At 57.0% G+C, this 20620-nt stretch overlaps 2 protein-coding genes across 3 annotated transcripts; both read right to left on the reverse strand.

Moving 5' to 3' along the window:
* Positions 1 to 1231: 1231 nt before the first annotated feature.
* IDO2 (indoleamine 2,3-dioxygenase 2) lies at positions 1232 to 8035 on the reverse strand. 2 transcript variants are annotated; one of them, XM_014955945.1, is made up of 10 exons: positions 7898 to 8035; positions 6761 to 6856; positions 6156 to 6275; positions 5861 to 5979; positions 5560 to 5574; positions 5022 to 5121; positions 4607 to 4724; positions 4159 to 4210; positions 2403 to 2551; positions 1232 to 1740 (listed from the first exon to the last, which is right to left on the reverse strand). In XM_014955945.1, exons 1-10 carry the CDS (start codon positions 8024 to 8026, stop codon positions 1370 to 1372), a joined length of 1269 nt encoding a protein of 422 aa, XP_014811431.1. In that variant the 5' UTR covers positions 8027 to 8035; the 3' UTR covers positions 1232 to 1369. The 2 variants fall into 2 exon arrangements, with proteins under 2 accessions (XP_014811431.1, XP_014811432.1); XM_014955946.1 differs by having other exon boundaries at positions 7834 to 8018.
* Positions 8036 to 8577: 542 nt separating this feature from the next.
* LOC106896175 (disintegrin and metalloproteinase domain-containing protein 32-like) lies at positions 8578 to 20382 on the reverse strand. The gene is made up of 20 exons (XM_014955949.1): positions 20262 to 20382; positions 19908 to 19969; positions 19639 to 19700; positions 19460 to 19538; positions 18919 to 18995; positions 18612 to 18801; positions 18090 to 18146; positions 17851 to 17922; positions 16908 to 17074; positions 16603 to 16684; positions 16336 to 16472; positions 15159 to 15339; positions 14907 to 14996; positions 11687 to 11885; positions 11071 to 11179; positions 10461 to 10644; positions 10147 to 10227; positions 9516 to 9624; positions 9255 to 9366; positions 8578 to 8744 (listed from the first exon to the last, which is right to left on the reverse strand). The coding sequence occupies exons 1-20, from the start codon at positions 20335 to 20337 to the stop codon at positions 8591 to 8593; spliced, it is 2280 nt and encodes a 759-aa protein (XP_014811435.1). The 5' UTR covers positions 20338 to 20382; the 3' UTR covers positions 8578 to 8590.
* Between the last annotated feature and the right edge of the window lie 238 nt (positions 20383 to 20620).

Genomic DNA, 20620 nt, shown 5'->3' on the forward strand with positions numbered 1-20620 from the left:
TGTAGAAGGCATTTTGTCTGAGGCATTTTTCCCTTGCTGGCCAAGGAGACCGTGTCCCCCTGCAGGTATTGCTCTCTGGGACTTGAGAAAGTGAATCCCCTGTGTGCCCAAATGTTGCAGTTTCACCCCTGTAACATCCTGAGCCCTTAATAAATGGGGACCTGCAATGAAGCTGGCAATGGAGAGTAAAACCTTATGCCCTAATGCAGCATCTCTGAGCCAACAGCATCCTCCTCAACACGCCCTGCTCACCTCCCACGGCCACTTTCCCTCTCGGCTGGGTCTGAGTGACTTCGGATCATCCCCACGGCAGAGGAGCTGCTCTTTGTCAGTGGATTTCCCCCGTGAGTAACTGAGGTCCCTCTGCAGACACAGCTGTGTACAATCTCTGCCAGTTACTCAAACCGGGAGCAGGCATTTCAGCAGAAAAACTGTCTTCTACAGAAACAAGTAACAGGGAAACGTTGGGATACCGGGAATCGTGCCTTTAGACCCGGCTGCTTCCCGTTCCCAGCACTGGGATCAGCATCAGGCTGAAAGGTTTGCGGAGAATCCCCGATTTGGGACTCTCCTGGTGGTTTGGGACCCACAGGGACACAAGAGACGTGTCGTGTCTGGGTGATGACAAGGCTGGGGAGGGGGGAGCCGTGCCTGCCTGCCAAAGGCTGCGGGTCGCAGGGAAGCCCCCAAAGGCTGCACCCCGCACCCCCCCGCACCCACCGCAGCCCTCCCAGACCTACACCGGCAGTTTGTGCCATCTCTGTGTGTCCCCCCCCGGTTCCTCCGCCGCGGGGACACCGGCGGCGCCGCATCCAGACGCGGGTTCTGCCGCCACCTCGCGGTGGAGACGCGCCGGGTGTCGCCGTGGGGCCGGGGACGCGGCTTCGCGACGGACACAGGGCCCGGCAGCTCGGCGGGGTGTGGGGATGGCGGCTTTATTAGTCCCTGTAACCCTGCCGTGATTTGGGCCCAAACCGGGACAAAGCCCAGCCGTGCCGGCAGCCCCGACCCTGGGGAGCAGGAGACAGCAGGGAGGGCTTGGATGGACGTGGCTCTTCCCAGGAGGATGCTGTGCCCATCCCGGTACCGGGGAAGGATGCTGTGGTCCCTACCTGTCCTTTGGGGTCTATCAGCAGCAGCTCTCTCCTCCCTCAACAACCCAGACCCCTTTTCCCAGGTGTGCGCGGGCGGGATGGGGGCTGCTGAGAGGAGGTTTTGGGTGAAGTGCCCCAGGTGTGCGCGAGCGGGACGGGGGCTGCTGAGAGGAGGTTTTGGGTGAAGGTCGCTGTGGTCAGATTTTTGGCTTGTGTGCCCCAAGTCCACACCGGAGCAGCCTGGCCGCCTGCTTCGAGCAGTGTCTCAGGGCAAGTCAGGCACTTATCATCCCTTCCCTGGTGGTGTCCCTGACGCTCTTCAGGAAGGTGAAGATGTGGGACCCGCCGGTGCCTTTGGTCTCCAGCGCAGTCGGGGGCTTCCCCGCGGAGGGACCGGCCCCGTGGCTCGGCTCTGCCCGCCCGGCCTTGGCTTTGGCTGCCGCGACGCTGATGTACTTGGTGACGATGGTGATGTGGTAGGACCTGAGTTCTGCCAGCGCAGACACGCACTGGTTGAAGGCCGCACGGAGCCGCGCGTCGCCCGAGGAGAGAAGGTGCTGCTTGAGGGAGGGGGCACGGCCGATCTCCTCCACAAAGGCTCTGTGGGGTGGGGGCATGTAGTCCCTCATCCTGTGCAGGAAGGCGGCTGCAAGACACCAGCAAAGGAAGAAATAAGTTGGGGGGGAGTGGGTTAAAGCAGCCTAAAGCTCTCAGAGACAGAGCACTGGTCAGCAGGGACCATGGCGCTGGGTGGTACCATCAGCCTGAGCAGCCTCCTGCCTCCCCTCTGCTGTCTCCTGCCTCTGATTAATTGGGAGAGAAAACCCATATTAGGGCAATGCTCTGAAAGGGTTGGTCTTAACCCTAAAAGGCAGGTTTTAGCCCTTGCTCTCAGTCTTTTGGTTTCAGCTGTTTGGGTTTTGGTTGGGTTTTTTTTGCTAATTTCTGATAAATGCACGCTGTTGTGGGCCAGCCTGAGGTGAAGCTGTGGGAGGGGGTGAGCCAAGTCACTGGCAGGACGCTGGGGCACTCTGGTCCCATCTATAACCTCAGTAAAAAGTTGACATGCAAAAAGCAAAGTCTGTTCTTCTGGGAATTTATAGTGCTGAGGAAGTGCCTGCCAGAGCCTCGTTTATGGACTTCCTCCCTAACGAACTGGGCAGAGCCTCCTCCCGGCCGGGCTCCAGGAGGGCTCTGTGAGGGGCAGACGGGCACGTGTCCCATGGACGGGATCCGTGGGGATCACTCTGGCTCAATTCTTCCCTCGCCCCTCATTTGCTTGGGAAAAAGGAAAAGCGTGTGACGTACTGCTGTCCTTGCTGTGCCGAATGCCCAGGAGCTCGTCGAACGCGTGGAGGACGGTGCTCTGCGCCGCGCTCCCTCCCGAGAACGCCATGGGCTCCTCGGAGACCCCCTCGTACACCAGCCCCTGCGGCATGGCCGGGTTGTCCTTCCAGCTGGGGGGAGAGACACAGCGGTCAGGGGGTGGTTGGTAGCAGGGGGGCTGTGAGGAGGGACCCTCTGGGCTGGCAACACTGAGTGAGACCTTCCTGACCCGGCCCATGGATCTCCTCCTCGCTCAGCCCTGTCAGCTGCCCTCAAATGAGAGATAAAACTTGGAAATCAAACATTGCATTGAGGTGCAGGACAAGGGTGGAGGGAGAAATCCTGAATTCTCCTTTGCCAACGAGCTGGGGGGGTTCTGTGGGATTGGGGGAGCTCCCCACGGCACCTCCATCCCCAGCTGGGTCCTGGCTCGTGGTGGTTTGCACCCACAGCTTCGGGTGTGAGAGAGGGGATGGGTCCCTTGTCTGGGAAAAGCAATACAGCAGCATCTAATGTACTAATTCCTTGAAATCCTGGTGGCCATTAGGAGAAATCAGGTTGCCTCCATGGCAGATAGAGTTGCCCAAACGCTTTCCTGACCCCTTGCATTTTACACTTTGGATTTTTGTCTGGTCTTGCTACTCTTGACATGACGCCTGCGAAGCCGGCGCAGGACAGCCTGCCTGTGCTTATCTCAGCAGAGAACCAGCCCGTAATGTGATTTCCTCCCTCTCATGAAGCTGCTCGTCCCCAGCGCGCCCAGGAACGCGGCGGTGCCTCCCCCCGCCACGCACCATTAACTCCCAGCCCCTCTCATCCGGCTTCACCCGCCTGTTGGGCAAAAATGGATAAATGCTCGCTCACAAACGGAAAGAGGACTTGTAATTTCAGAGAGATAATGTGCCTGGCACAAAAATATCTCTTGACCTTCTGAAGAATGCCCCATTTCATGAAGGTTTCGGTGCTGGCTGCTGGGGCCGTTTTACTGCTTTTGCACAAAATGCAGAGAAAATAGATTCATTATCAAATACCGTAATATTTTTAGCTCTCCCAGGGATGTATTTATAGTAACCTTTACTAGTGGGAAGTTGTTATAAGCAGAAGGGAATTTAAAAGGCATGTTTTTCCAGGCTGATGACCATCAAGACGAGGTCAGCTTGGATAAAAATGAGCAAAACCTAATCAGGATGCGCGGAGCCTTTTGAGTGAGGAATGCTGAGATCTGCTGGAGAGAAACAAAAATAGAACCCCCCTGAGAAGCCGGGAGTGGGGCGGCTGGGGATGCTCCAGCCCCACGGGAAAGCTGAGGGATGGCAAACCCGCAGCGCAGGGCTCCCGGGGCCGTGTTTCTGCCTCATCCAACTCACTTCTTTCAGTATTTGGGGTTTTTTTTAAATTTTTTAATTAATTAATTAATTTTTTTAAATTTTTTTTAATTAATGGAATTGTAATGGAGTAACAGCAAGAGGCTTGTTACAGGTGCAGGATGAAGAGACCCCACTCAGCTTTGTAGCTTTGTGTGTACCGTGTCCGAAATATAGAGAAATTAGTCTTCTGTTGTCAAAACTGCTCTAGGCAGCAGAAAGGATTTGGAGGAATGGCCTTGGGGTCACCGCTGCTGGACACAGCACCAGAACCTTCCCCACCCCGGGGACCCCGTGCCCCATCTGAGCTGCCCCTTCCCCGGCTCCCCCCGGCCCCGGGACCTGCCCCCAGGGTGGCTTTGGAGGGGACTTACCCGGAGAGAAAGATCCGGATCACGGCGTAAAATACTGCTGGATCCACGTAATCTGGGAGGAAATCACATCATGGATGTTACTGCAGGAAAAGTTATTTCCCTTTGCATCAGCATTTCCCACAGGGCAGTGTCCCCCCACCCAGAGAGGGGCTGGGCGCTGCACGGTGCTGGTGCCCCCTCCCCGTGCTGGGCTCCCCCCGGGTGAGCAGCACAGCATCAGTGCCTGGAGCTGCTCAGCCCCAAAACACCCCGCTTTCACCCCGTTTGGGTGCTCAAATCCCACGCATCATCCCGGGAGCACTGAGTTTCCCCAAAATTGCTCTGGCTTCCTCCTGCTCCATCACTCTGGAGGGGCTCTATGGGCTGAGTGTGAGCACGTTTGCACTAACACGTCTGGTGAGGGAAAACGTGTGCAGGGAGTGGGGTGGGGAGCCGCCCCTGCCGTTACCGTGCATCCGCCTCAGAGCCGTGCTCATGTCCCCGATGGCCTCCGCCAGCTCCCGCAGGGCTTGGAGCAGGGTCTCCTCGTCCTGCTGCAGGATGGCACCAACGGCCTTAATGACGGCCTGCGAGGGGAGAGGAGGGGGAGACGAGGGGGTGAGGGGGCTGGGATGTCTGTGTACAGCGGCTCTGGATGCCCCCTGCCACCCGGGTCAGCTCTGCCCCTTCCCCTGGCCTTGGAGATGGGGGCACCTTGTGGGTACCCGTGCAGGGGATGGTGGCACTTCAGGGTACCCATGCAGGGGATGGGGACACCTCATGGGTACGTGCCTGTGGGCACTTGCCAGGCGAGCAAAGAGCTTTGGGACACAGCAGGAGGGAGGGCACACACTCCTCGACCGGCTCCCTCCGTGGTGCCCTACCTTAATGCCAGGCACAGCCGCCTTCTCCACCAGGAAGGTGATGAGGATGAAGCCACGCAGGCTCTCTCCCCCGGGCAGCGAGATGATGGTGTCCAGGTTCCTGCAGGAATGACCCATGGAGCACAAGGGGGTTAGGAGGGCTCTTGGTCGGGGTCTCCCCACACACCCTGGGACACTCTGAGCCCTTGGAGCAAAACCCTCCCGGCTGCAAACCCTCTTATCTGCACCCCGGGCACAGAGCAAAAGGGGACGGGGGTTGCTCGGTTTTAGGGGATCTGTGACCCTCCCACTGGGCTACAAGTCTGGCCCGTGGTGGCCAGGCTCTGCATGGGCTCGGGCAGCCCCTGCTCCAGCCGCAGTCACGGCGCTTTGCTGCTGTTGCAGTGGCATTTTTGTGCCAAAGACTGAGCTGTTTTTGTTGTGCTCGTTTATCAGGAGACAGGTTCAACCCGAGCAGAGCCCCGCTGTGTCGGAGCGCTAAGCCAATTCAAACAAAACTAATACTGTTAGAAAATAAATAAGTATCTTAAATACTTACTCGATTTCCAGAGGCCTGAAGGCATTTTGGTTATTGCCAACAAATGCACAAGGAAAGGAGAGAGAAAGAGATGTTATAAATCCTTACAGTAACAGACTGTGCCCCAGGGGAGACAAACGAGTCGCTGCCCCATGGGAAGCGCCATCCCCTGGGGGGGACAGTCCCAGAGGCATCCAGCTCCCCACTGAGCACCCACAGCTGCAGCACCCACAGCCCCAGAGACCACCGCTCCCCCTGCAAGACCCTGCCCTGGACCTTCTCCATCAGACCACGCTCGATCTGCCAGCATTTGCCCGTTTACCCGTTGGGATTCTTCCTCCTCCAGTTGGCCAACACAAAGTCCGCGTGGCTGAGGATGGGGGGGAGCCCGAGGGTCTGTGAGACCTCCCAGAAGGGGATGGCGAGGTTTCGGGGAAGGACCTGCAGGGCACAAAGCAGAGGAGAAGACAGGGACACTGTCAGGCTGGTGAGAGGTGCCCAGGCCAGGCAGGAGGGGGTCACGCTCCTGCTGCAGCCCCAGGAAGGGATGAGTCCCAGGGGAGCAGCATCACCCTGGATCCCAAGGAGCAGGTGAACCTGCTCCCAGTTGCTTTTACCTTCACGGTGCCCTCCTCGCCCTCCTGCCAGATGTAGCCCATGGTGATGAAGCTGAGCACCAGATGTGCCAAGTGCAGCTCCTCGCGCCCGCGGAGGTGCCCGGTGCTCAGCTGCGGCATCTGCCAGAGACACCCTTGGGGGCACCGCAGGCCAAGGGCCCCCCACCAGCTGGGAGGAGACCCTTGCCCTCTCCCCAAAAACCTCCCTTCCCTCCCACCCCTGCAGGATTTGTTAATGATTTGTTGGTTTTTGAGCATTGACAGTAACTGCAGGATTTTACTCAAAAAGGTGTCCCTCCCCCAGGCCAGGGGGGGCTCCTGACGTGCCCGAGCTCCTCGGTGAGGAGTGTGACCAGCCGAGCTGTGGCTCTCGTGACATCTAGAGGGTTTCTCCTGCCACCTCACGCCAGGCTCAGCCCTCACTGGGCTGCCCGTGCACCGGGACCGGCCGTGGCAGCTATTTCTGTGCCAACGTTAAGGCTTTGGTTTTTCAGGAAACTCGTCCCCACCGAGGACACGGCTCTGCTGTTGGCTCCGCGCTCAGCAGACACCACTGTGTCCCACCGAGGTCAGAGCACCCAGAGCCAGGGGACACAACACGGTACCTGGTGAACCCGCGAGCGGAGCCGACGGTCGGCGATGAGCTGGGGCAGGTCGTGGGCGATCTCCATCCAGGGCCCGTAGGGCGCCGGCAGCTCTGTCTGGGGGGAGAGAGGCCGGAGGGAGGGCTGTAACGCATGGGGCAGCGCACGGGGTCCCCAGCCTGTGTCTCGTCTCTCCCCGGGTTCCTGAGCAGCTCGGGGTGCAATGGGACACCCAAAGTGGTCCTGCACTGACGGAGCTCTGAGACCAGCATGGCTCTCGGGGTGTCACACGGAGCCCACCCATCCCGGGTGGGAAGGGTCACCCCGTGCTGGGGTACGGGGGGTGCTGGGATGGGAGCAGGGGGGGACAGAGGGCTCGGGGATAAGCCCAGCCCCGGGTAAGCTCTTGAGAGTCAGGGCTGGTGGAAAGACAAAGTCCAAACTCTCCTGCTCTGGTCCCTGCTCTGGCTGCAACGCAGAGGAGCGGTAGGGTCCGGGGAGAGAGGGGAATGGGGGGGTGATGGCAGCCGGGGGACACACAGGAGGGTTGGAGTGGGGCTGTGACTCCCCCCTGGAGCCCGGCAGTCCCAGGGGGGGGCCGTGCTGGACATTGCCTGGACGGGGGGGGGCTCACTGTCCTGCTCCATCCCATTTGCAAAGATTTTCCTGGGGCTCTGGTGGGGCTGAGCTCTCGTCTGCCGGGAAGGGGGGGGGCTCCCCCTCTTCAGGGTCCCCCCTCTTGTAATACCAGCCTGGGTGATGGCGGATTAATGGGTGATAAACAAGGATCTGCCTGTCCCGGAGCTGCCACCGCGCCGTGAGCCCGGTGACAAATGGCACTGCCTTGGTCAGGGGAGACCTGGGGTCTCACCGCTCTCCTCCTGCTCCCCAAATCCCACATCGCCGAGGTGTGAGCTGCAGAGCCCCGTCTCCTCTGCCCCGGGCCTCTCGCTGCAGCCAGTTTAACCATTATTAAAGCCAGGGGTTTGTCCTACGAAACCAAGCCAAAATAGCATGTGCCTTCCTCATGGCTTTTCATGAGCTGTTCTAGAGCAGTGTTAAATGGAAACCCAACCAGAAAGCTGCTCACCAACCCCTCTATTTTTCTGTTCCCGGTCTCTTGTGGGGCGCAGCCGCGGTGGCACAGCCGTCTCCTACCAGAGGGTCGGGAAGAAGGAAGCCGAACTCCTCGGAGAGCTGGAACCTGCTCAGCGCCAGAGGCAGCGGGGTCTCCTCCGGGCCCTCGCCGGGCTCCATCTCCAGGCGCTGCCCGTGGGGTCGGGACATGGCTCTGGCTCGGCAGAGACACGCTGCAGCCCCGCTCCCGGTATGTGCTGAGCCAGCACCGTGCGCCCCGGCCCCCGCCACGGACCTTGTCCCGAGGGGGGGTACAGGGTCCGGCCGCCCAATGGCCGCAGGGTCCGAGCAAACACGGGTAAAGGTTGCCGATAAGGCGCTGTCATGGAGCAAACACTGATCTCCCTCCCCGTGGGCATCCACCAGGGGAAGGCTGAGGGAAGGTCCCTCACTCTGGGAGGGGGCTGTGAGCTGTCACCCCCCTGGGACATCCCCTGGGAGCTGCAGGGATGCTCCGGGCTCCCCGGGGAAGTTGCATGGAAGTTGTCCAGGGATGCTGGGTTTCATGGTGACAGCGATGCGGTGCCGGTGCTGCCCTGAGCTGCTGCCTGGGGGTCAGTGGGGACCGGGAGCCCTGAGGTGGGGGCACAACCGGGCAGCTCTCTCTCCTGGAAAGGCTGGAGGGGCTGTGTTTCCCGGGGTGAGCCGGAGCTGGGCAGGGCACCCCCAGCCCATCCAAGTGTGGACCACACGTGGCTCCATCCAATGCCTTTATTAGTGCTCGTCGCGCTGCCCCGTCCCTGGCTCCGTGTCCGGCTCCGTGTCCAAGTCCAAGTCCAAGTCCAAGTGTGAGTCCAGGTCCAGGTCCAAGTGTGAGTCTGAGTCCGAGTCCGAGTCCTGGCCATCGCTGCCCTCCTCGGCCGTGGGGCTGCACAGAGACCCAGAGCGGTGCCTCAGCCCGTGTCCCCCGTGCCCGACAGCCCTGCTCCCCCAGCCCCGGCTCCCACCCGTCTTCCTCCTCCGTGTTCCTGCTCTCCCTGTTTACTGGGACCTGCAGCTTCTCCCAAATCCCACTTTTCCCCTTAGAGTTCATTTTTCCCAGGAATTAGCAAAGAAAAAGCCTATTTCCTCCAGCTCTTGCTCACAGACAGCATGCTCAGTGCCAGGAAATCCACTCTTAGTTTTGCTTCTCCTGTGTTTGTAAATTTTAGCCATCTGTTTGCTGTTTCTTCCCTCGATGACCAACAAACACTTCCCAGTTTACCAACAAACAGTCACTGTTTCCACTTTCCCTGCTCTGCCCGGGCTGCAAATGCCACTTGCCAATTTTTACAGCAATTCCGTGCTCCTTGCCCTCCTCCCACGCCCAGAACGGAGAATTAAGTAATTAATATCAACTTCCCCATCTTCCATTTCCAGTCTCCTCCTCGCACAGAACCTTTTCAGCCGTCTCCGCTTCAGAACCACGATGGTGCCACAGATGAGGACGGGGAGGATGACGCCCAAGCTCAGCAGCAGCCATTTCTTCTTGGATCTGCCTGTGGAGTCGTCTGGGGGGAGAAGCGAAGGTGCGGTTCCAGGTAAAGGCCGGGGATGCCATGGGCCATCTGCGGGGCCCTGGGAGCTGCCCTTGTGCCCGGTAAAACCCCAGAGCCCCCACAACCCCCCAGAGCCCCCCGAGCCCAGCTGCAGCGCTCACCGGGGCCCAGGGCGCTGTCGATGCTCCCCCCTATGGAGGACCCTCGAGTCTCGCAGTGCGGGGGGCTCCAGCCCGGGTCACAGTGACAGTTCTTCTGGTTATTGCAGACCTGCCAACACCACGGCGGGCAGAAAACACCCCTCATTGTAAAAACCCCTCCTGAGGACCAGAGCTCCACCTGCACCGGGATGGCTGATCCCCCCCAGCACCCTGAGCCCCGCTCCGCTTCCCCTGTGCCCCCACCAGGCTGCCTCTTCCACCCCCACGGCTACACTGACCTTTCCAACACCGCTTCAATTATCTGCAGTTAAATCCTCTCCAGAGACTCTTTTTCAGCTTTCTGCTAATCTAGACAAACAAACACTCCAAGCCCCTTTATCTCGCTTATTTTTCGCTTGGGACAGAAAGCGAGGCAGGTAATCTCACTTAATTTCTCCCACAATAACTTGTTACCACGTGATGATTTCAGAGACCAAGCGTTAGCCCAAAGCACAGGTGGGAGCAGTTCACAGACAAGCCCCTGTGGGCATTTCACCAGAACCCCTCTCCTCTCTTCACCAATATTCATCAAAATATTCACCAGCACCCGTCACACCATTAACACTGACTTAGTCCCAGGGCTGTCACTTACTCCGTGCCCGTGGCATTTTTCCTGCACGTTGCAGTCGTACTGCAGGACTGCGTGAGGCTGGCACGTGCCATTGATACAAACCTGAAACACCAAAAGGAAAAAAAATAATCCTGCTCGGTATTTTTTCACCGCCCATTACTACTTGCCATAACTAGCCCTAAGGATTGATCAGAGGTCAATAGCACAGGTAATAATTATTAAACACTAAGTATAGACCACCTGTAACTCATACTGCAAACTGGCAACTATTTCTAAAACTGTTGTGGTCCTGATAATTACACACCATTTCCAGAGGCTGGTGCAATATTCCTTACCTTTCCGGGGCCACATTTGGTGCCGTCTTTCACCAGGAGAGGATCCAGCTCTGTGGGGCCACGCATAAAATCGAAAGACACGCACAGATGCTCTTGCACTTGAGCATAAATGATGGCTCCCTTGGCTTTTGTGAAGGGAATATGATTTGGGAATGCACATACTAACTTCCCACATTCCAGATTCCTAAAAAAAAATCATTAGCACAATAAATTAGAACAGTACACATGGCATCTGATAGATCGGTGCTGGAGACATGGAGGTGCATGACTTGGGGAGGGGGATTTGGACAAAATAAAACCATAAACACATGATGTTTCAGAGGAGCTGAAGCCTCGATGCCAGGGAGAAGCTGTTCCACGAACTGGCACAACGTTACACGCTCACACAAGGAGGTGTGAGCTGATGTCACTTTGTGAGTCCCCAGCTTCTCCCCAACATTGCTTCTCCAGAGAATGCCGAGAGCAAACCCGGCAAGTCAGCTCTGCCCAGCAGAAGACAAACAGACCGAAGGCGACCTCTCATGGATCGGTGCTTTGCATCGACAGCAGAGAGAAGCACTAATTAAAAATATACTCCCAATTCAACTCTTTGCATTCCCTTGAAACCTACGGCCAGGAGCAGGGCTGGTAGCCATCCTTTGGGTGCTTGCCACAGTTTCCAAACCTATCCTGATGACTGTTCACTTCTTCATAACAGGCCAAAGGCGCATTTCTTGCACCTAGAAGTTCAGAAATAACCCTGGTGACCACTGAGGGTCACACGGACTGAGATACCTCTGTTGTCTCTAACACTTATCAGTTCTTGCCTCTGACAGAGGAACACTTGGCTACCACTCCACCCCATTGCTAGCCACCTCTGTTTGGGTCATGGGACAGATCTCACAGAGGGTGGAATGGCCTGACCAGGACCAAACACCTTCCACAACAGCATCAGGGGATGTTTCTGGCTTGTTCTGCTCTCTGGGGGGCAGGGAGCCCCCTGGACCTGCCTGAAATCCCCAGGGAAACCAACACCCTCCTCCGGTGGCCCATTGCCCCCTTCCGCAAGTGCGGGACTGGTGGCCCACTGCCCCCTCCGCAGGCGTGGGACATCCATCTGTGGTCTCCTCTGCCCTTCCCAGCACCCCATACTCCCCAGCCACCCCTGATTCACGCCGGGCATCCATCGTGCATGGATGTTCCTTCTGCCCCAGCGCAGCTGTAGCGTTGGTGGAGCCACCCGTTACCTCTGCCGTAGAGCGCCTGGCACTGCAGGTCGGGGGACTGGCAGTGTCCCCGGTAGCAGTAGCCGGTGCCGCGCTCGCAGCTGTGCCCGTCCTGCACGTAGAGGTCGGGGGGGCAGGAGGCGGAGGACCCGTTGCAGAACTCGGCCAGGTCACACTGCGCGTCGGCGGCGGGGCGGCACGGCGAGTTCTTCCTCTTGAACTGCCGGAGGAGGATAAAGGGTCCTGCTCGCCCTCCCTCCCTCCCTCCCGAGACACGTCCCCGGGCACTGGGCTCAGCACACGCCTGTGGTGCTGCCCAGGACAGGCCCCCCCAGGAACCTTCCCCCCGGGGGCTCCGGGCGCTGAGCTGGGAGCCCTTCCCCAGGAACCTCCACAGCAGAACCTGGCTCTCCATCCTCCAGCGTGGGGACATACTATTTCTCCAAAACTAAATAACTATCTTGTAATAATTATAAAAAATGTGCCTTCCCTGACATTACAACATTATCCAGAGGAGATAAAATGCAGCACAAATAGTATTAAGTTTCCTGGAGATGCTTATCGGAGGGAAACCAGGAAGCTGGTTGGCAGAGCTACTCTGGAAATCACTGCTGCTCTGAGGTTTGAAAATGGCCTTAACATCTGCTAATTCTGAGCACAACGTACCTGGCAGTTTTCACAGCACAGTCCCAGGGAGCACTGCATTCCTGGTTTGAACTTACACCGGGGAGTACAGCACGTGTCCAAGGCACAGGCCTGCAAACACACCACAAATCATTAATTGCTGCCAATCCCCCATCTGCAGGAGGACTCTTCCCTCCTCCCAAAGCACCTCAGAGGGAGAGCAGCCTCCCTGCGTGTCTGCCCGGTGCCACGGGGCGCGTGGGGCTCCCCCCGGGAGGGTTGGGGAGCACCCACCTCGGCCGCCCCGCAGTCGCACTGCTCGCCCGGCTCCACCACGCCGTTGCCGCAGACGGTGACGCGGTAGGACGCGTGACGCAGCGGGTGCCTGATGAAAGGGCAGTTCTTGTTCCGCTTCAGGAAGGTTTTAAACTCCCTGATGCTGCATTTGCTGAAGGCTTTCACCCCACCGACACGTCTGAAATACAACAGTTACCCCTGTGGGGGGGGACATCGACCCCTCTTTGTGCTCTCAAGAGCTCTGGGCCATTCAGGGACTTGCTCAGGTGCTGGCACGAGGTGCCAGGGTCCCCTGGACGTCCTTCAGGTCACTTGCCAAACCAGGTTCTACAATGTGTTATTAACAGAGATTGAGAAGCGTTCACAAATGTCTTGCTTTTGGAGAGAAAATCTCAAGTCAAATCACTACTTTATACTTTTTCTTTCCTCTAGTAACAACAACTCCATTTTTTTCTCACAATGTTTCAAGTTCCTTTTAGGACATCGCTCTGGACATGCTATTTTAAAGTATATTCAACATGTGATCCTTTTTCAAAACTTGATTCAAATCACGTATGACTAATAACACAGGCAGAAGTGCTGGAAGAACACACTTTCCAGTTTAAAGCAAATACAGCTATTCTCAAAAATGTTCACTAACACGAACATTGCATTTTTTGTGGCTGAGATAATAAAATGGAAGGCCAAAATATCTCAGGATTTCTAGTAATTGCAACATATTTTTATATTAACTCCTATTTTCTTGTGCTATTCTTTTCCCAATACTAATAAAATCAAAGCTGAACTGAAATTCAGGTTGACTGGTCTCTCAGTGTTGGTACCCACACACAGACACCTATTCCCTCATGCACACACATGTATTAAATCCGTCTCCTCAGCCTTCGGAGGGAAGGTTCCCCTGTGAGCAGACTCCAACCACGTACCCCTAACGCTCCAGAGACCAAAAGTGTTTGGGATCCCTGGGTACCATTCAGCGAGTTCGCAGGCAGCGCTCACCCAGCCAACCTCTACCGCAGTATCCAGACAGTAATTAATGTCTCCAGATGCTCAATTTCTAAATGTTAACACTCAAAAAAGGAGCAGATCTTGCCCAGACCAAGCAAAATGCACCCAAGACACCTCTTATGAGAGGACACTCTGTCCCCCCAGGATGGGACAGGACCGGCCAACTCACAGTGCCTCCAGGGTCATGATGCAGATGCTCCCGGGGCAGCGGCATTTTTTGGGGTTGTCGTAGTTTATGCCCAGGCTGCGTGCCAGGAGCTGGGCCAGGAGGACGGAGAAGGACTCCAGCGTCACAGACTTCTGATACTGGAGGGAGGAAAGAGCGGGGCTGTCGGGGCTGTGGAGACCCCAGCTCCAGCCATGGATGCTCCCCCCATCCCCATCCCTGCTGCCCGTGGGGGACACGAGGGCTGGTGGGGGACAGGGGACACCCTACCACGGCCACTGCGCCAGTAGCATCTCTCTGACACGCCTTCCCCAGCGCCGTCGCGCCCACGAACGCCGCTCGGTCCCTGTACCTGGAACAGAGGGGCACTCACCGGCCGCCCACCCCGGGACCCCCCAGAGCCGGCGGGTCCTGCCCAGCTCGGGCAGATCCCACCTCGGGTCTGCAGCACCCCACTGCCGTCTCAATTTTCACAAGAGGCATCACAGTCAGAGCAAATGCCTTTGTTCAAAAACACTGGCACTGCAGGTCGGGGGACTGGCAGTGTCCCCGGTAGCAGTAGCCGGTGCCGCGCTCGCAGCTGTGCCCGTCCTGCACGTAGAGGTCGGGGGGGCAGGAGGCGGAGGACCCGTTGCAGAACTCGGCCAGGTCACACTGCGCGTCGGCGGCGGGGCGGCACGGCGAGTTCTTCCTCTTGAACTGCCGGAGGAGGATAAAGGGTCCTGCTCGCCCTCCCTCCCTCCCTCCCTCCCGAGACACGTCCCCGGGCACTGGGCTCAGCACACGCCTGTGGTGCTGCCCAGGACAGGCCCCCCCAGGAACCTTCCCCCCGGGGGCTCCGGGCGCTGAGCTGGGAGCCCTTCCCCAGGAACCTCCACAGCAGAACCTGGCTCTCCATCCTCCAGCGTGGGGACATATTATTTCTCCAAAACTAAATAACTATCTTGTAATAATTATAAAAAATGTGCCTTCCATGACATTACAACATTATCCAGAGGAGATAAAATGCAGCACAAATAGTATTAAGTTTCCTGGAGATGCTTATCGGAGGGAAACCAGGAAGCTGGTTGGCAGAGCTACTCTGGAAATCACTGCTGCTCTGAGGTTTGAAAATGGCCTTAACATCTGCTAATTCTGAGCACAACGTACCTGGCAGTTTTCACAGCACAGTCCCAGGGAGCACTGCATTCCTGGTTTGAACTTACACCGGGGAGTACAGCACGTGTCCAAGGCACAGGCCTGCAAACACACCACAAATCATTAATTGCTGCCAATCCCCCATCTGCAGGAGGACTCTTCCCTCCTCCCAAAGCACCTCAGAGGGAGAGCAGCCTCCCTGCGTGTCTGCCCGGTGCCACGGGGCGCGTGGGGCTCCCCCCGGGAGGGTTGGGGAGCACCCACCTCGGCCGCCCCGCAGTCGCACTGCTCGCCCGGCTCCACCACGCCGTTGCCGCAGACGGTGACGCGGTAGGACGCGTGACGCAGCGGGTGCCTGATGAAAGGGCAGTTCTTGTTCCGCTTCAGGAAGGTTTTAAACTCCCTGATGCTGCATTTGCTGAAGGCTTTCACCCCACCGACACGTCTGAAATACAACAGTTACCCCTGTGGGGGGGGACATCGACCCCTCTTTGTGCTCTCAAGAGCTCTGGGCCATTCAGGGACTTGCTCAGGTGCTGGCACGAGGTGCCAGGGTCCCCTGGACGTCCTTCAGGTCACTTGCCAAACCAGGTTCTACAATGTGTTATTAACAGAGATTGAGAAGCGTTCACAAATGTCTTGCTTTTGGAGAGAAAATCTCAAGTCAAATCACTACTTTATACTTTTTCTTTCCTCTAGTAACAACAACTCCATTTTTTTCTCACAATGTTTCAAGTTCCTTTTAGGACATCGCTCTGGACATGCTATTTTAAAGTATATTCAACATGTGATCCTTTTTCAAAACTTGATTCAAATCACGTATGACTAATAACACAGGCAGAAGTGCTGGAAGAACACACTTTCCAGTTTAAAGCAAATACAGCTATTCTCAAAAATGTTCACTAACACGAACATTGCATTTTTTGTGGCTGAGATAATAAAATGGAAGGCCAAAATATCTCAGGATTTCTAGTAATTGCAACATATTTTTATATTAACTCCTATTTTCTTGTGCTATTCTTTTCCCAATACTAATAAAATCAAAGCTGAACTGAAATTCAGGTTGACTGGTCTCTCAGTGTTGGTACCCACACACAGACACCTATTCCCTCATGCACACACATGTATTAAATCCGTCTCCTCAGCCTTCGGAGGGAAGGTTCCCCTGTGAGCAGACTCCAACCACGTACCCCAAATGCTCCAGAGACCAAAAGTGTTTGGGATCCCTGGGTACCATTCAGCGAGTTCGCAGGCAGCGCTCACCCAGCCAACCTCTACCACAGTATCCAGACAGTAATTAATGTCTCCAGATGCTCAATTTCTAAATGTTAACACTCAAAAAAGGAGCAGATCTTGCCCAGACCAAGCAAAATGCACCCAAGACACCTCTTATGAGAGGACACTCTGTCCCCCCAGGATGGGACAGGACCGGCCAACTCACAGTGCCTCCAGGGTCATGATGCAGATGCTCCCGGGGCAGCGGCATTTTTTGGGGTTGTCGTAGTTTATGCCCAGGCTGCGTGCCAGGAGCTGGGCCAGGAGGACGGAGAAGGACTCCAGCGTCACAGACTTCTGATACTGGAGGGAGGAAAGAGCGGGGCTGTCGGGGCTGTGGAGACCCCAGCTCCAGCCATGGATGCTCCCCCCATCCCCATCCCTGCTGCCCGTGGGGGACACGAGGGCTGGTGGGGGACAGGGGACACCCTACCACGGCCACTGCGCCAGTAGCATCTCTCTGACACGCCTTCCCCAGCGCCGTCGCGCCCACGAACGCCGCTCGGTCCCTGTACCTGGAACAGAGGGGCACTCACCGGCCGCCCACCCCGGGACCCCCCAGAGCCGGCGGGTCCTGCCCAGCTCGGGCAGATCCCACCTCGGGTCTGCAGCACCCCACTGCCGTCTCAATTTTCACAAGAGGCATCACAGTCAGAGCAAATGCCTTTGTTCAAAAACACACGCATTCGGCAGGTTGTTACGCTCTGCTCTTACAGACGGACACCACGTGACTCTTACAGCAGCAGGTAGGGCACCTCGTGGGGCTGCAGGACGGGGCTGCTCTGCTTCCACTGCAGCAGCCGCACCAGCACGTCCCCGCCGTCCCCCGTCTTCTGAAACGTACTGTCGTCCATCCAGATCTCCATGGCAGACAGCATGATGGTCAGATTGAAAGACCTGAACATCTGAAAGGTTAACCAGAGCAGTGGCTGCTCCCAGACGTTTCACTTCCAGTGCTGATGAAACGTTGGTTGGGGTCAGCAGCTGCGCTGCCTCAGGAGAGCAGGAGCAGTTGGCCACTGACGACTGCCCTGTGCATGGGTCATGAAAAAGGTGCAGGAAATATTAAAACAGAAAGACACAGAAGCATGTCCAAAAGAGAAAATAAAAATTTAGTTCAGTAATCAGGATTTAATAAACCCAAAAGACAACCTAAGCTTGAACAGAGACATTAAATAATTAAACATACAGAACACACAGACTTGTCCTTGTCTGCACGTTTTGGGTGTCCAGGAGGAGACACTATACCCCCTGGCATTCCAAGTCAAATGCTCGCCCAGCTGTGGATGCTGCATCCCACACAGGCAGAGAAAAATCCAGTCCTTCTCCTCAGACAGAGGGAAAGAGCAGCAGCAGCTGCTGGCACCAGCCTCGGAGCCCCACGGCCCCTCGGTGGAGCTCGAGCTGTGGGACCGTGGGGACAGGCACGTGTTTGGGTGGGACAGCCCATCCAGAGCTCCCACCCTCCTCCGGACAAGTCCTGCACAGACTTAGAGACTGACAGACTGCACCCAAAAGTCATAAGCTAAAAAGCTGAGATTAGGTATTATTTCCACAAAATACATTTAATTATTATTTTCTTCAAATTTAGTCAAATCATACCAATAACCTATCCATTAGGTGGCTGAAACAAGCCACCAGAACTCCCATCCCAGAACATATAAATCGTATAAAAACTTACAGTGTTGAGCAAGCTGGAGATCTGAACTATCTTCTGTGTCACAACATAGTCGTCTGCACCCAGGTAGTTGAACTGAAAAATGAGACGAGATTCTATACAGGTTACTTGCCACCCTGAGACACACGGGGTTATCCCCACCCTTCTCAGAGTGGCTTCTGGCCACAGAGCCCAGCGGGACCACAGCAGGTGGAGTGAGGGGGAAGAACCCCCAGCAGAGGAACTGGCTGACACAGACTCACCAAAGCCCTTTCCAAAACTATGTAGAGTGCCATCTCCCTCCGGTATTTGGTCTCTGACTGGGAAAAAGATACTCTTCACTGTTAGTAATTCATGTCACTAATTCAGTTGTGAGGCGTAAGAAATGACACTAAACCTTCCACGGTCTTTGTCACCTGCTGGTTCTGTTTTCAGAGCAGACGTGTATGAACCTGGGACAACACTGATGCCCTGGCTCTGGGCTGAGACGGACACGGGGCCTGGGGACATTCACGGGGACCCCGTGGCCGAAGCAGCCAGCACTTCGCTGCCACCCATCTGCCCACCCGGGGGGAGAAACACCCCCACTTTTACAAATCCAGCCATAAATCCTGTAGCCCTTGGTGACAGCTCATTAGGCAGTGGACGAGTAACGATCCACGCGACACCCCATCACTGGCATCCTAAACACCCCCCCTCTTCAACCAGCCACAGCTCCCTGTGGGATCAGACCCTCCCCGTGTGATGGGGACACCGGCACCACCAGGAGGACAGAGGCCACTCACTTGGTCACCTCCCTGGGCTTCGTTCGCCGTCTCCTCCACTGTCAGCCCGTCTGGCTCGCTCTCGTCGAGGCTGGTGGCCAGGAGGGATCCGGCCAGCTTCTTGTCACTCACCCGATACACAAAGTACTCCAAGGCAGAATGGCCCAGGGGCTCAATCCCGTAGCTGACGTTCTCAAACTGCAGGAAACCCCTGCCACAGTGACGGCGTGTCATTTGTCACCAGCCATGTGCCACCAGCTGCTGTGGAGCACGGCAGCCAGAGCATCCCTGGCCATAACAGGCATCGCCGGGGGGTGTCAGTTCCTACCGTAGCCCCGAGCAGGTGCTGAGGGTCACTGCCGAGCTGGGGAAGCCCTCGACGTACCCCCGGTAGTGGCAGCCGCCCTGTGTCACGACAGAGGACAAGGAGCCCCTTCCATGGCCGTGAAGGTAACCCCGGCGGGCAATGGCACAACAAGGATTTTTGTGGACAGTCCTCACTTGGTGCCAGTAATTAAAACCGAATCCTAATGTGAGGATGTGTCACCCTCACGATAAGGACCTGCCCTCCCCGATGCCGAGCCGCGGGGCTGGGCTCTCCCTGGGGAACAGTAGCCACAGACAGGGTTAGAAACTTTGAACTGGGCAAACCCAGAAACTCCAAAAACCTTCACAAACACAAATCTGACCACATATTTGCAAGGGAAACTTTTTGGTTTACCCCAGCACACCCTACCATGGTTAGGAAGCAAATGTGGGGAAAGAGGGGAAGCAGCGGTCCCCGGCAGTGACCCGTGACAGCCCCCCCAGACACGGCGGGGGGACCCTGGAAGACGCAGCAGCAGGAACACCAGGCAGGTCACCATTACCTCGATACGGGGCGAGTCAGAGCGCAAAGATCCATTCTTATTGTACGTGTAAATCTTGAAGTCATCAGATATGAAGAATCTAGAACAGAAAAACAAGAAAATCCGCTGAAAATGCTGTGAAATGGTCAGAGCCCCCAGCCCAGGGGACAAGACCACTGCCCCCGGACGGGCCAACTCACTGCTGCTGCAGGCGGACGGTGTACGGCCTCCCCTCGATCCTGAGGACGTAGGACACCCCGTCCTTGAACGTGGGGGAAAGCAGAGAAAGGGGGAGTTGGGAAAGGCCCGTTCCGAGGGCAGTGCAGGAGCTCGGCAGAGCACGGCCTCCTGTCACCCACACGGGGAGAACGGGGTTTCCCCAAACTGCCCCTCTGCCCGTCACCGCATCCCTGCGCCTGCACCTCCACCCGCACACACACACACCCCACATTGATTTCTGAGGTACCACCTTTTCAGTTGTTTTTGAGAGCAGGCTCTCGGGAGCTGTGAAGTGGAGCAACATGTGCGAACCTAGGGAAAGAATTTGTTAATTCTAATGGCAGGTTGGTATCCCCGTGGCCGTGCCCCTCAGCCACAGTCAGAACCGCACACGCCTGTCACAGACACCTTCCTACCCACGTGGAGAGACACGGTCTCCACCTGGAGAGGTTTTCTCCAACTCCACTTTCTACCCTGCTGTCCTTCACCCACACGTCATTTCAAAGCATCCAGACGCCCGCTTAGAAAAACCAAAATGATGTGCAGGCACTACTGCTGGGAGAGAGCCCAGGGGCAGGAACACGTACGACGGGAACAAACCCACCTCGCATCGGGAGCACAAACGGGGCTGGGGGAGGCCGGGCACCCCCCACAGCCACAGCCGGGCAGGAAAAGCCCATTCCAGGGGAATCACAGCTCCTGCGCCGTCCCCATCCCACCGTGCAGCTCCCACCACCCCGAGGGATAGACCCCAGCCCCGCAGAGACAAGGGGCGCTGGCAGGGACTGCTGCCCCCCGCCCCGACAGCACAGGACCAACTAAGAGAGCACAGAACCCTCCACGGGATCCCTCGGGCCGGGAGGACACAATCATCCCCACGGCCCCCCCGAGCAGCCGGGAGGAACGGGAACCCCCCCGTCCCACCGCCAGCCTGGGCACAGACGGGCTCCCCCCCCGGGACAC

This window comes from Calidris pugnax, unplaced genomic scaffold (genome assembly GCF_001431845.1).
Source record: "Calidris pugnax isolate Ruff unplaced genomic scaffold, ASM143184v1 scaffold314, whole genome shotgun sequence".
NCBI lineage: Eukaryota > Metazoa > Chordata > Aves > Charadriiformes > Scolopacidae > Calidris > Calidris pugnax.